Source organism: Astatotilapia calliptera, chromosome 13 (assembly GCF_900246225.1).
Source record: "Astatotilapia calliptera chromosome 13, fAstCal1.2, whole genome shotgun sequence".
In the NCBI taxonomy this organism is placed as follows: domain Eukaryota; kingdom Metazoa; phylum Chordata; class Actinopteri; order Cichliformes; family Cichlidae; genus Astatotilapia; species Astatotilapia calliptera.
Genome location: NC_039314.1, coordinates 13,288,690 through 13,304,551, shown reverse-complemented (window position 1 = coordinate 13,304,551; position 15,862 = coordinate 13,288,690). Strand labels below are relative to the sequence as shown.

Genomic DNA, 15,862 nt, shown 5'->3' with positions numbered 1-15,862 from the left:
GGCCCCGCGCTATTAAGGGTTTCCCTGGCGTGCAGCGTTTATGTTATTAAAGGGGGAATATAATGATATTTTAGTTATTAAATGCGCGTAATTAATTTATGCACCACTGAAAATAAAGTTGTTATTATGACCTCGGTGAGGTGCGTGGAGAAAATTGAAATCAAATAACGGTTGATAACTTTATCCCAATATTTGGTCTAGACAACTCTTGACAAGAGTGCAGGCCTTAAGTGTGTGTGTGTGCTTCCTGTCAGCGCCTTTCCTCTCCATCCTCTGATGATTGCTTAAAAGACTAAATGCAATTACTCCTCATCTCCGTAGGTCGAGACACATTTACAAATAAACTTTAACTAGTTCAGGTTTTGCAGATTTTGCATAAGCCGTCGACTATTTCAGGACCCTGGTCAGCACCACAGTTAAATAAAAGGTATGTCAGCTTTTCCGTCCAATTTTGAGTTATCTTGTTATTTTAATGTCCTCACATTTACCTGTGTTCTTGATTCAAAACTGTCCCACATGTCTTTTGTAACCTGCAAATAGTTTGGCATATATTCATAATCATAAATCTTCCTTTACATCTGTGTATTTTTGAAATAACAAAGCCAGAAAAGCAGCCATCAGATTTATTGCATACAGTACATGCAAGATATGGAATTGCATTTATTTTTTTAATATAAAACACCGTTTTTAAAATGCCTGCAAACAACGGAGAGGCAATATTAATTTGTTTTGAAGTGACCAAAAACCCCTACAGTGTACAAGAAAGTTTATTATAAAATCTACAAAAACCTTTAGTGAGGTATAAAATGGCACCCTATTCTTAAACTTAACAGAAAGTTGGTATAATCTGACATCGCTGAGGTTTTTGAAGAACAAAGTTTGAGAGTAAACGCATATCTGAATATGATATTACACCGTTTTAGTCAAATCAAAATAAATGAATTCAAGTATTACCAGGTACAAGCAACAATGAAAAAAAGAACAGAACAACTGCCAAACTCAATCACAGAAACTACCTTCAAGACTTGCTTAACTAATTATGATTTCATTAGGTAACCCAAGACTGTACGGCAAAATGTCTTTCCTGAACGCAAGCAACAAGAAGGTTGCAAGACAACAACTGTAAGCTTGAGCTTGAAGGGGTGTTTAAATGTTCTTCCCTCAGCGAAAGCTCTCTTTGAGTCTCCAGATGCCCTCCTGACCAGAGGTCCTATGAAAGTCACAGATACTCCTGAGTAGTTCTCTGAAGACAGGAGCCTGTTCCTGGGTCAGTCTCGGTTTGAAATACTCGAGCACTTCCTGGGTGGTGGCTTGTCCGTCCACACTCGCCTGGAAGGCTACAAAGTTGCGCAGATCCACCAACAGCTCATCGTGCTCAGTGGGCGGAGCAGCAGGAAGACTCCCTGCAGCTCCCGAGGCATCCTCCTCCTCCTCTTCTGGTTCTTCTCCCCTGGAGGGCATGCTGAGGTGATTACGGGCCTTCATCCGGGCCAGCAGAGAGGAGGATGACAGCGGGGTGGAATTCAAGTCACTTTCTGCACCCTCCCCGCTAAAATGAGCTCCCGAACCTGGTTTCTTTGACACAGACTTCTTTATAATAGCAGCATCCTAAACAAAAGAAATCAATGAATACACCCAAAAATGGCATCAGAAATGAAAAAACACAGAGTAACATCTTTTAATGAGAACCTGGCCATTACCTTGCATTTGGTTGAAGTGGGAACAGACTGAACAGAAGGTGTAGCTAAGAGAGAATTCTTCTTTTGTCCAAAGCGTTTCCTGAGAAGGCAAACAAGAGAATGCCTTAAATACATTTGAGAAAATGATAAGTTTGTTTTAAATTAAATTAGTGAAGTTCTAAAAAAACAGAAAAAGAAAAAACCCCACCGTGTCAGTGTGAGACTACATACTTTGCAGGGGCAGGAGGAGTTTTGAAGCGCAGTCTGCACTGCTGCCGGGAAATTTTAAGAGCTTTAAGGGCATCTTGAGCCACCTTATTGGCTTCTGCTTCCACAAGAACATAGTCAGGATTGGAAGACTCTATGATGGTGTCATGCTGCATCACACTGTGAATACCTGAGAAACACCATGGAAGAAAAGAACAGCACATTTGAAAATAAGAAAAAGAAGCTTGCCGTTTCGCAAATCTTGTATATAAAAATTTCTGATACTGCAGACGGTACAAAACAAACAAACCAACCAAAAAAAACTTCTACCAGATTTCTTGAACAGCTTTGCCAAGACATAATCGTCTGATTTCTTCTGGTCCTCTGCTGCATTGTCTTCGCTCTCGGATTTCTTAAATGTTCTTTTCTTTACCAAATGAGAGATGCGGTGGCCTTCGAATCGAGCATCCCGGGAGCGCTTGTGTTTCTTATGTTTGCGTTTGTTCAAGTCGTCCGAGTCACAGTGTTTCCTCTTCTCCCTGTGTTTCTGTGGGCTGGTCCGGGCAGAGTTTTTGTCTCTGTGCTGGTGAAAACTGGCTGAGTTTGAGGTATTTGTGTCTGGTTTGGCTGCATCACAGTCGCTGTTTTTATTTTGTCCCGCAGGCGCTATATCTACAGCATCCTGGTTGGTGCTTGGACTGTCTATCGGGACATTTTGTTTACCCTGAGAGTTTTTACTGCATGGAGACGTACTTCCGGCCCTTAATGTAGGAGTGTGCGTGCTGTCTGTACCTGTATTAATGAAGGTTGCTGAGGAGTGTTTATGTGCATGGCTGCTGTGATTTACTTTGTGTGATGGCTTTGGCTTTTCGGGTTTTTTGGGCACTTTGATGTCAGAACCTGTGCCTGTTTTTAGGGAGAAATAAACCAAAGTAAATAAAATTAAATCCCTCAAGCTTATTTTAACAACCCAATAACTGGACAATGAAATGTTTCAACAGACCTGCAAAAATAGCACTTGTCTCTGTTCCCTGACCTCCATCTGGATCAGCTAGAGTAAACAGCTCATAGATGTCATTTGACTTGAAGAACCGTCGCTGTTTGGGATCCTTCAGTACTCGATTGGTTAGGAACTGTTTGAAGATTTGCCTGAATTACAGCAGATAAAATACAGAATTACATACTTGAATGCAAGCTGCCATTTCAGCTCAGCATGCAGTCCTGATCCCCTGTCACCACAGAGTAGTTTGGCTGATGGATGAGCACATTAGTTAACCTCACCACTGTAGGTATCAAAACACAATGCCTGCAGTTTTTCCAACTTGCTTTCTGAAAGCACTTTACAGACAAAAAAACAAACAGAGCAACAGTTTAGAAGTCCTCAATTGGCCATTTAATAATGCAGGAATGCTTTTCAATTACCTAGAACCGGGACAGTGCAAGTACTAATATAGCAGTGATGTAAGCAATTAGTCACGTCATTGCCAATACTCATGAATGTGTGAAATCAACAGAAAGAAAACTGAAACAAAAAGGCTCGGTGAGAGAAAACACAATGGCCAACAGAGGATTTTGTTTTTGCAATTGAATATTATCCTTATAAAGTGCTTAGAAAAGTAAACTGCTGTCTGACCTGTGGTAGATTTTCTCTTCAATGGTCCCAGCAGTCAGCAGTCTATAGATTGTTACTTGCTGCTTTTGACCGATCCTCCAAGCCCGTTCGCGAGCCTGCGAGCAGCGTAACACATTCAGAGCAAATGATTAAACCGAGCATTCAGTGAGAAAGGAGGAAAAGCGATGTTACAGAGCAGCAGGTGAACCAGGCAACAAGAAATTGGAAACGCATGAAAAGCTGGCATCCAACAAGAAAAAAAAAAGTAGGCAATTTAACGTGACAAATCACAACTCTAAGGAACATTAAGACTCACATGAGAAATAATTCACTGAGTCAATGTTTTTAATTATTTTACGTGTGGCTGTCTAACCTGCGTGTCAGTACTGGGGTTCCAGTCTGGGTCATAAATGATGACTCTATTGGCTCCAGTCAGATTGACTCCCAGACCTCCGACTTTAGTGGTCAACAAGAAGATAAAAATGGATTTGTCCTGAAAAAGAAAAGAAAAGAGAGAAGCAGAGAAAATACTGGTGATTAATGAACCCAATCTGCAATTTCATACTCTCTTTGATAATCACTTTCGGCTATAATCCTGTAAAAAAAAATTTCATTAGTAAATTGTTAAAATTTAATGCAAGTAAGATAACAATCTCCTGCTCTCAAATTATTCTCAAATTAAACCCTATTTAAAGACGATAAAACAGCTTTATCTAAATGCAGTGTATGTTGATCAGATTTAGTATTAGATACAACACATTTTTAAAAAGTTTTAGTTTTAAAGAGTGCTTTAATGCTAAGTGATATTTCAACATCTTCCACACACAGAAAATTGAGCACATCCACTTTGAACAACAGATTTTCATCAATTAGCGTCCCCACCTCGGGGTGAGAAGGATTCCACTGAAGCATTTGGTCCCTCAGGGCAGGATTTTCATTGGAAACACATACAGCCATTAGAGATGACTAATCCTTACCTCATTGTAGCGAGCGATGAGAGGCTGTCGGGAAGATATTGTAGTCGTGCCGTCCATTTTCAGGTACGAGTAGTTATTCTCCCTTACAAACACCTCCAAGATGTCCAGCATCTGGAAGGAGTGGGAGGATAAAGACAGCAGAAAGAGGAGATAAAGACGGGGAAAGAAGGGCTGAGGTTTGGATTATCTCTAAAAGGATTAGAGCAGATTAATATTACATGGACAGAGATACCGACAGGGAGGGTCTCAGGTTCCCTCTGAGGTATAATCTCATTGGTATTGACTGCAACAGCTGGGGCCTCCATCACATATACACACTCTCTCACTTCCTCACTTTTTCCTTCTGTCTCGCACGTTCACAGACACACTAAATTTAACAGGCTTATAGGTAGCTGGCAACACATGACACCACAATTTAAGATGTAAAGGAGGAAAGAATTATCTTGGCTTTACAAAAATCTTTTGTATTTATACAAACCACTGTTAATGCGTCTTTAATACTGGTGATTATTTCAGGAAAGTGTTCCTCACCTGTCTGGACTGAGTGAAGAGCAGGACTCTGTGGTCCTGTCTGAACCAGAGACGTAGCAGCGACTCCACAACAATCAGCTTGCCCGAGCGCTTCCAAAAGCCAAAGTGTTCCTCTTCAGTTAGCTGGTCCTCAGGGATTCCTCTCAGTATCCGGGGTCCGCCTGAGAAAAGGTCCGGGTGGTTACAGATCTTACGCAGAGCTATCAAACCTGAGAACACCTACATGAGACAAAAAGAAAAAGGAGATTCCTTCATGAACGCTGTCAGCAGAACTGATGTCAACTTTGATAAATTTACAGATTTTTACTGTGTTGCACCTTAAAAAAATCTACAGGAATGAGTTACATAATTTATTTAAAGACAATTTAGCCAGTTTTCCTGATGAAGGCCCAGTGGTCACTGCATTAGTAATGGTGGTTAATGGACTGAGAGTGACCACTGAATACGTCTGTAAGAGCACGCACGTGTGCGTATATGCATAATCTGTGGTCACCTCTAGCTCTCCAACCACGTCCATTTGGTCAGTGGTGATAAATGGTAGTTTCTCTCTCAAGGGTTTCACTACTGTGAGAAACACAACTGTACAACCTTCTCGAATTGAACCTCTTAAACAATACCAAAGTCAAGCTATTAGGGGTTTAACATAATTTACATGGCAAAAATAATTTCAATTCCACAGATTCCACTTAAAGGTGGGGATCTTTAATTGTACGAGAGTTGATAAAAATCCACACAATGTCTCTGTGAGAGGGAGGTAAACGGAAATGCCTCTGTTAGGTGGTTAAATAATGCATGTCTTGTTCCAGGAAGTCTTCTACTTTCTTATCCTCGTAAAGTGTGTGTCAACCAAACACAAAAGCAGAACACAAACTATGAAGGCTCACCTGCATGTCCCCATTTAGTATTTGGTAGACCTCTTTGGAATCTAAGAAGCTCTGATACACTTGACGCTGCTCTGCTGTCAATCTGCAAAACAGAACCTACACACAGACACAAACACACACAATAGAGGGCAGTGTAAGAGTTTATAATGAGCAGTGAACATCCACTTTAAAGCCCCTTGATGAAGTGAAGTGTTTGAGAAGAGAAATTAGAAGGAAGCAACGGCTTTTTTTGAAGCCACCGGTGTCCTGAGGGACTGACTTAATGAGCAGAAGTGGACTGAGAAGTCCACCAGCGTCAGCCGCAAGGACAGACCAGAGACCAGCCGCCTTAATGAATACCTGCTTCTTTTACTTTACTGGGACTTTATTAGCTGGTTTCACCTGACAGGGGCCATGCACATTCATCAAATACTCCTTAGATGTGGCACATAATAGTCACATCCAATCAGATAAACATCTCCCCTGTTAAGAGATGCAGGCGTTAGACGCTGTTCAATACTTAGAGCAGGGTCAAGTGTCTTAGAGTATGATGAATACCTGTTCATTTTTGTCAGGTAAGGAGAGGTTAGCCTTGACGTCTGCCTTCATTCTTCTGAGCAGGTAAGGATTTATGGTGTCCCTCAGCACACATGCGCATTTAAATGCTGTCTGGACCTTAAAAAAATAAATAAAAATCATACCTTTAAGGATAAACAAACTGCTTTAAAACAAAAGGAACCTTCAGGTCAGCATGCAAAGCAAACACATACACACTCCTGTCAGCGCTCATGTTTCCTAAGGCATGGCTGTTGTTTGGCCACTCATCTGCTATCTCTCATCACCTCATGTTGCTGTCCCTCTAAGCGGTACAAGCCATTCAACATTGATCTGAGTGCTGCTGGTCTCGAGGGACACAGCCTTCTTTCATCAGTGCTGCTGGCCAGTTCCAGTGGAAACAGAGGGGGAGATTGAGACACACTTGGTCCACACTAGAAGCCCCACTGCAAATGGCCTGCTAAACTGTATGTAGGGTCAGTGCTAAAAGCCAGTTAGTCTTTTAAACATTAACTCACTGGGGATCCACGGGGGGGGGGATCAAAGACACCCTTGGCAAAGCTGGAGGGGACAATAACATGGTGGTATCTTGAGCTCAATGGGGTAAAGTGGAGAGGAAAGAAAAAACAAAAACGAGGAAGGCAGCAGATGATCCAGTGATCTCGGCGCAAGCTGTTGAGTGGATTCACATGGGGCTGCAAATGCATGCCTCAGTAATAGAGCCTATATGCACATGCTCATAAAGCCCCACCTCAAACACATATGTTTTTTTTAAAACATACATCTAGTTGAACATACATGAACTTTATGTATCATCTCAGGGCCTGTTTTGCTGCTCTGAGAATATCGAGAAGAAGATAAGGCAGCAGAGCTTTGCCCTCTCTGACCATTTAATAACATTAATAATTAGTAAAGGTTTTTATTATCGACAGCGGAAGAAGCATCAATAGCCATCTTAAATAATTAAATCTATTCAGTCAGTGAGTTATTAACGATTGGACACTAATGACAAAGGGCTACAATTTAGCTCCCCGCCTTTCTACTTTAGCCTCTCCCTCTCTCACACACTGGGGATGCACACAAGTTTTCTTGCATGGGCCTACATTATCGTGCACTGCACCTAATGGCTTCCATCAAGCTTTCCAAAACTGTGCATACATGAATAGAAGGTATTTTCAAATTAGCATAGCCCATTTATGCTCCACCCTTATGATACAGTTACAGAAATAGTAGAGTTGTTGGATTAACTGGCTCCTGTCTGGAATGATATTACCATTACAATAACATTATTCCACTTCAAAAGAGGGAAAGGACACACAACCAGAACTGAAATAAATTATTATTTCACAATTTTGTGTGTGTACCTGTACAGGAGATGCATTGCTATATCCACCCATAGTAATTGGCACGGAGAACTGCTCCATAAAAACAGGCAATGTCCCCAGTTTGCCGGGGAACACAAAATCAAACAGAGACCACAGCTCCTTCAAATTGTTCTGCATTGGTGAGCCTGACAGGATGAATCTGTGAGGAGTGCGAAACTAGAGAAGAGAAAATTTAAAAAAATTATTAATTAATTACAACCGCATGAACTTTGCTTATGTTGATGCATGTGTCCATGAGTATATAATACCTGTTTGCAAGCAACAGTAACTCCAGCATTTGGATTCCTGATCTTATGACCCTCGTCCAATATAATGTAGTGCCAGTCGTAGAGCTGTAGGGTTTCCTGCATGTTCCTCACAGCTGAATATGAAGTGATAAGGATACCATGACATGCTGCTATTTCTGGAATGAGCTTTTCCTGCAACATGGGGGAAAAAAGCAAAGACACAAACCTTAATATGTAAACCTTAATATAAACCAGTGCAGTTATTAACCATGTCTAGTATCATATACTTCAAAGAATGTACCAAGTAGGGCATCATTATCAATGTGGCTTTAAAAAGAGGGAAAGAGTGGGAGGTAAGGTCAGGAGCTAATACTGTAAACAGAACTCTAGTGCCCCCCAGAGGGAAAAAAAAGATTGTATAAAACTCATGAACAGCTACCTTGTTGCTAGTGAAGGACCCAGTTTCATGTAGGACTGCCACTCGGAAAAGAGGCCACCAGGTATGAAACTCCTTCACCCACTGGTGCATGACTGTAGCTGGGCACACAATGACTGTTGGACCCAGACCAGCATACCTACAGCGAAACAAACACCACAGACACGTGTTTAATCGAAAACCAGAGATTAAGATGGGTAAACAATGGAACTGTGTTCATTAAACTTTGGATAACCTGAGCAGGCTTCAGTAGCAAATCACAGCCATCATTTTTACAGTGTAAAATAAAAGGTCTTTTCCCTATTAAGTAAAATAATGTATATATGCTTAGATTGCAATGACAATATATGATGCATTCAAGGATGAGGAACAGCGCACAGCGGAATGATGCAACTACAAAGCCTTGTACTTACAATAAATCAAAGAAAGTGTGTGGAGATATCCTCAGCTCCACTGTGAAAATCTACAAGAACTTTGCCAAACACACACACAGGCACGCACAAAAGATACACTAATGGGCTGGTATGAACCTCTGCCTAGTGGAAGCTATTGATATTGGACCATAATTGAGTTTGCAAGCAATCAATTTGTGGGCGTCTATAGTAGACAGAGTATTGACCATTAGGGAAGCTCCACCCAATAAATGTACGAGTGTTGTTCGAGGAAGTAAAACCAGATTATCAGCAGCGCTCCGTCATGTTTTTGGCGGTTGATTTGTTGTCACCCACCTGCTCTACCCCCACCTCATGAGCCTGAAATTCATTTTAAGGGTTCACGCAGACACTCACTCTAACGCATTCTCACTTTCAACCCCCCCCCCCCCCCCACACACACACAGAGTGTCAGTGTTTTCTCTGATGTCCGCAGTAAAAATAAATAAAAAAAGTGAAGAGTCTGATAATTGAAACATGTTTAATAATTCAGATGAACACTCTCAAGTAGAAATCCCCCTAATCAAATATTCATACCATACAGACACACAGTCTCTGGACACAGTTTGTGTGTACGCATGTGTGTGTGCGCACACCTGTAGTTGGACCCTCTGGTTCTCAGTTTGCTGTAGCTCAGTCCAGCCAGAAAGCTGATGACCTGGATGGTTTTACCCAATCCCATCTCATCCCCCAAGATGCCCCCTGCCTGCTGACAGTGGAGTTCCCACATCCACCGCACACCCGTCTGCTGGTACCTGAAAAGGTCATTGACATGAATGCAAACACTTGAAACACATGGCTGTAACAGCAACCATGGACAATCCACATAAACACACATAAAGGGTTGCCAGTAATCTCATAGATCAGTGAACAAATAAATTTGCAAGGCTTGCTGATGAAATAATCATTATTTTTTCAGAGCAGTGACTGTGATGCAGAACAAAGTACACATATAATCTTTATGCGAAAAATGTTTTATTAGTCCTTGTTATCACTTGATAAAAGTGGCTCTATCTACATGCATGGATATTTAACATAACTCATTCCCATAATCAATGTTTCGGACTGAACTTACTTGTAAAGCTTTTTCCAGAGGAAACCAGGAACTTTGAAGCCTTCGTCAAATTCTGCATCGCTGTCATCGGTTAGCTCCTCACCCCTTTCTCTCTTCTCCTCCCTTTCTCGAAGACGCTGACGCTTCCATCTCCTGTTGAGAAAATTAATATACACTGATGAAGTGTTTGCACACCGATGTGATAAAATGAATTTCTTTATTTTAGTTAGAAGCTCACAACCGCAAGGGGTAAGCTCAGTGAGCCTGGGTGCTGAGAACAAACACCTGCTTCCTCTTTTAAAAAGATGAATACACTACCTGAACAACAGTGAAGAATTCAACCTGTTTAAACTTTCAGTGATGTATATTGCTACAGATGCAAAATGAAAACAACTAAGAGATCCAAACTAAATCAGACATTTCAAGTGAATATAGTGCAAACCTAAACAGGATAAGTGGAGACTGGATAGAAAGGTGTTCTATTTGCACCTCTCGCACTCCATGCGTTATTTGAGCATTTGTCTACACAGGTGTAAGGATAGCGAATGTTTTGAGTTGAAGGTATTTCCCTTGAGCAGTGAAACATCTACAGCAAAAAGGGAAATGTTAAAGGAAAACAGTTTTAATAGTGCAGGAGAGAGGGCAGTTAGAGGCATAGTCGTCGCACAGCAAATGAAGATTGATACAGACAATTAGTAGTGCGAGTTCCCCAGAAAGGTGTGAGGTACAGAGGATAAGAATCCATCTTCATTTGGGCCTGGTCCTGTCACCCTGCCACGAAACTGGTCCTTAAGCTAGGCCTGGGAGACCACACTCTCTAATTAAGTCAAGACTAAGCATTGGTTCAGTTAATTACACTTTTCTGCCCCCACTCCACCTCCCACCCAACTACAAATACCGCCCGCTCTAATAATATCATTCCACGTATAAGCTAGTCTCACCGTCCATGCCGTGTCTATGCTGTGGAATTGACATTCAGTCACTATAGTGTAGAAAAAGGACACATGCCAACACAATTTATTTGGCAGCTATAAATATGAAATCTCATTAGGGCTGCTCTTCCATTAATTTGAGCATTAGAGTGAGTGAGTGTATAAAACCATGTGCAGGAGGATAATTAGGCCAGTGTGAGAGCAGAGAGAGAAGAAGAGCAGGGAGTGAATTTGCTTAGTCAAGAAACAGCTGCCAATCTCATCTGGGATTAACTCTCTTTCTGCACTATGGAGCCAGCAGAAAAAGAGACAACTGCTTCCTCCTTAAGTAAAAGGAATAACAATAGCACACAGCACTGCCATTACAAATGTGATGCAAAGTAAAAGGAACAATCTGGTGGGTTTTTGAGCAAGGCATATGCAGGCATAAGTTGCTGCTTTCGTTTTGTAAAAACTCTGCACACCTTTGCACCCAACCACAGATCTAAACATGAGTTTAGAGCAATGTTAGTAGTGCATGATCGTACCTTATTCGCTGCCTATAATACTCCAGATCTCCATCATCTTTGTATTTTTTCGGTTTTCCCTTGTCATCATCCTCTTCATCTGTACTTTCAGGGTGGTATTCTTCCTCACTGTCACTTTTCTTTACTTTTTTCCTCCCTTTCCCTTCGGTTTTTCTCTTGTATGGTTTCAACTCATACTCTTCATCATCATCTCCAAAGCCCTCCTCCATGGCTTCTCTCTCCTCTTGGTCAGGATCTATTCCTTCATCACTGGGGAGGTACTCTGACCCCTCACTGTCTGTCTCCTCTCCTTCAGTGTGACGTTTTCTCCGTTGCTTTTGGAGCTGTGGCTCAGCCTTGGGCCGGGCCTTAGGATGGGCCTTTAAAGCAGTTACCTGGAGCTTTCGCATACGCTTACGCAGTTTTTTATCCTTGGAAGATGAAACAGTTCTTTTGGTTTTCTCTCTTGAATCTCCACCGGTTCCAACCCCAGAGCTTTTCTTCTTCTTAAGGAGAGGGACTCTCTTCCTCTCAGTAGCCAACTTGGCCTGGTCTGCCAGGTACTGGTCAAAAGCAGAGTTCTCCGCAAGCATCAGTTTTCGTGGCTCCTTCTTTACCTCCTTCTGTTGGATTCGGGTTCCAAAAGGAGTCATGTGACCTTTTCGGATAAGCTCTTCCCATTCGGTCTCCTGAGATGGCATAAGCATACTGCCCAACGTGGATGGTCCCGCTTCTGGTACAACACACACAAATACAGATTCAGAGATTTTCTTCACTGCCAGAATCAACACGAATGCCTACAGGAAAACTCTTAAGGATTCAGAAGGGTCTATTTATGTAGGAAATACTTCGGCTAGTGTGCAGGAAGTATGTGACTGCAGGTTAAATATGCACCGAATAACTCACGGAGCAGTCATGGAATATACTGAGAGCATAACCTTTATTACAACTGAGGACAAGTGTAGTTATGGGTTCTTTTTCACAGTACATGAAAATATTTCTTGCTAGCTTGAATTTTAGGTGTGAAATACATATTATGTGTATTGTTATGTGTGAAAACAGACTTGTGTAGCAACAAACAATACAAGAGGAGAGTTGTCACACCTATTTAAGCCTGTGTCAGAAGTGAAATCTGCTGAAGGCAGAAAGCAAATGGACACCCTGCTATTCTAATTAATGCACAGTAAATTTCCTTCATCAACCTAATATGGACCATAATCAGTGAATGCTACAAGTTAGGCATCTTGGCTGCCACAAAAATTGCTTCCACCCACTGATCAGTGGTTAATGTTTCCAGTCAGTACACAAAAACACGTTACCTTCCTCTCCATCATCTTCTGCCAAAAACTCAAATTCCACCCTTTGAGTGTCCTCTCCTCCCAGAATGGCTTGAAGTCGCTTCTGTTTGGCTCTGACTTTCTTCAGCTGTTTCTCCTGTATGACAAGTTTTTTCATCACCACAATCACACCATTATTATTATTATGTTATTACACCATCATCATATAAACCAGATTACTTTATTTTAAAACGTTACACATGTAGTATTTTACCTTATTTTCTTTCTGTCTTTTGACAGACTCAATCTTCCTACTGATGTCTTTACTGGAGGCTGCGTAAGGAGAAAGCTGCTCAATAATCTTGTTGATATGTTTTAAAGATGCTGTAACAGACCTGCAACACACATGATTAAAAGCAGAAGACTTATTAGTCCCTTGACGTTTTGCTACTTGTTAATAAAAAATTTTTTTAGTTTATAGCATCTCAACAAAGTAAGATGATTACTTCAACACAACACACACAAACCATTTGTGTTTTTGTTTTGTTTTTTTAAATTCCTGTACCTGACATCATCCAACACAGACTGATACTCCTTCTCGGCTTCAGCTTTAACAGCAGCCTGACTGGCCTCCTGGATCGCCTCGTCCACTTGCTGCAAAACACCTTGTTCAAGTATGTGCTGGTCATACACAGCCACACCAAGACCTTGGAGCTCATCAGCTCCCGAACTGGCAGAAGCTGCTTGGATGCGCTGTCGGTCAATCTGCAGCAATGCTCCAGACCTTTTCCCAGCTAAATGCACCAAAGATAACACATGAAATGATTTTATAAGGATATAATGACATTCTCCATCTCCTCTCTCAACATGCTGCACAGCTCACCGCTGTTGCCCTCCCCAGGTCCAGTGTTGGCAGGATAGGCTGCAGCAGCCTCCGGGGCCTGACTGTTTTCAGGGAAAGTACAGACTGCTGAGCCGCCTGTAGCTCCATCCTCCTCCGTTCCTCCCGGGGTGAGGGCAGCACTAGCCGGGCTAGAAAGAGAGGAGGGCACCTGGTCCTCTGTACCGTCTACAGGCATAGTGAAGCAGCTGCCAGAAGTGTCAAACAGATGTCAAACAAGTCATTTAAGCCATTGTCTCGTCTAAGCTGTTAAAGAACTGCTTTAAATAGAGAAATAAAACTAAACAGTTATTGCTTGTCGCCTTTTTATTGCGTCCAAAAAGGCTGCGTTAACTCTGAACGGTATTATGTAATGATCGGAATCTAAACCAAGCTTATATCTATGGTTAATAACGATTAACGGAAGGGTCTTAAACTAATTATGTGAATGTGGAGGCTCGTAATGGGAAGAAATGAATGTAAATAATACCAATTTAAATTAAAGAAGGTACCACATTAGCGGTTAGACGCTGAGTTATAGGATAGGCATAAAACTGAAAGAAACGTTAAAGTCTCTCACAACCTATTGTTTACGTGGCTACGCTAACCTGCTAAGCTAACAGTGAGCCGAACATCATCAGCTGTTCAGCTTCAACAAACAGAGGACGTTCAAAGGACCAAACATGTTCAGATATGTTCCTACTACAGCACCCACTGTTTCTCGCTGTTTGAGTAAAATCTGGTCCATTAAGCCCAGCGTCAAAGCGACAGTGACAATGAGATACTCACAAAACGTGCAGTTATACAACATCACTGGCTCGCTTTATGTCATATTGCTCACCAGCCGCTTCCTGGTTTCCGGTGTTAGTGAAGGCATCCGTTCAATGATTAACTTGCTGAACAGCGCCCTCTGCTGGTTGGCAGCAGCAGAGAACATTGCACTCTAGATGGCGCCACAAAACCACTTATTTTTGCCTTATCATTGGAGAAACTGTGAACCACATTTTCAAAAACAACTCTTTGCGTTTTTAGGGAACTACTTAGACACTTCAGTCATTATTAATATGCAAGAATGTGACAAATTAAAGGAAAATGCCGAGAAGATTGAAGATCTGGTGGGTCTGCTACCTGCTTTGCAGGCATTTTTTGTTTTGTCTCCTTAGAGGGAAGGATCACTGCAGATCAGCACAGAAGTTATGATCTTTATCTTGTGATAAAATTCTTTTTTGCACTAATGGCAGAGGATGACAATGATCCCATTTACAGGCACAAAGGATCACAGAGTGATGAGAACGTCATAAAATAACATGAATCATACACTATGACCCCGACAGTCATCAGACCTTGGCTTAACCAAACAATGATTGTTGATTTTGGATAAACATGTTAGGCAGAACTCTTTATCACTAAAATTAAAACACCAAATTAGGGCATTTTCTTTGGAGAGTAGATTTCTTGGGATTTGTAGAGTCACACAGAAACTTTTCTGGTGGCACGTGGGGCTCCCACATGTTACTAAGACACTATATATTATGTTTTTCCTCTAATTTGCCAAGTGTCTGTGATTTTTTTCTGAGTCTTGGAAAGCCTACGCTTCATGGATGAGGCGCTCCAAGTATTTACCTCTGAGAGGAAGTTTATTTCCACTTTCATGCAAAAATAAATGAAGGGCTTAATTAAAATTTCCTCTCCGTCTTGCACTTTAGCGCATGAGCAGTAGTCAGTAATCTTTCCAAACAGTGTTATCTGTGTAAGCAAACATAGCTATATAAGGATGAATATTGCTGTCACCCTTGGGTTGTGAATGTAGGAAAATGGAGACATTTTCCTGTTTTATTTGCTTAACCAGTAAATGTGGGTCACCTTCAGGGGAACCTCTCCAGAGATTAAGATTTGAACTAAAAGAAAAGTGTGCTGCAGCAAAACCTTGTAGTTTAGTTAGTAGAAGACCTGCAGAGTGTAGAGCTGTGATCAGGTAGCTCACAGCCACAGTGTTTTCCTTGTTTTTTTCTTTTCTCTCAGGGTAGTGTATATAAGGGGCCCCGCATACAGGAGTCAAGAAGGGTTAAATAAACTATCGAGCTGCTTAAAAATCATCATAGGTAGCAAATAAACTGATGCATTCACACGATGAGCTGCAGAGAGGAATGCAAACCTCTATCTTCCCCTTCCATCGCTCACGTATTTCACCAGTACTTGCCAGCCTTTATCAAGAGAAGGAGGAGATAATATTTAGTACACAGCTGTGCTTTTATGTGCTTTATAATGTAGGGAAAGTTCAACTGGTTAAGTTTAACTGATAGACCATGT

The 15,862-nt window shown here is 41.5% G+C and overlaps 1 protein-coding gene across 5 annotated transcripts; it reads right to left on the bottom strand.

Moving 5' to 3' along the window:
• Positions 1-608: 608 nt before the first annotated feature.
• Positions 609-14,403, bottom strand: ercc6 (excision repair cross-complementation group 6). Of its 5 annotated transcripts, none has more exons than XM_026189107.1 (22): positions 14,342-14,403; positions 13,556-13,761; positions 13,238-13,466; positions 12,947-13,067; positions 12,715-12,829; positions 11,417-12,128; positions 9,979-10,110; positions 9,500-9,658; positions 8,476-8,611; positions 8,058-8,228; positions 7,789-7,965; positions 6,428-6,544; positions 5,891-5,986; positions 5,007-5,225; positions 4,476-4,586; positions 3,872-3,991; positions 3,520-3,614; positions 2,890-3,035; positions 2,217-2,792; positions 1,911-2,076; positions 1,701-1,779; positions 609-1,608 (listed from the first exon to the last, which is right to left on the bottom strand). In XM_026189107.1, exons 2-22 carry the CDS (start codon positions 13,749-13,751, stop codon positions 1,162-1,164), a joined length of 4,320 nt encoding a protein of 1,439 aa, XP_026044892.1. In that variant the 5' UTR covers positions 13,752-13,761; positions 14,342-14,403; the 3' UTR covers positions 609-1,161. The 5 variants fall into 5 exon arrangements, with proteins under 5 accessions (XP_026044892.1, XP_026044893.1, XP_026044894.1 ...); XM_026189108.1 differs by lacking the exon at positions 14,342-14,403 and adding an exon at positions 14,268-14,333; XM_026189109.1 differs by lacking the exon at positions 14,342-14,403 and adding an exon at positions 14,043-14,254.
• Between the last annotated feature and the right edge of the window lie 1,459 nt (positions 14,404-15,862).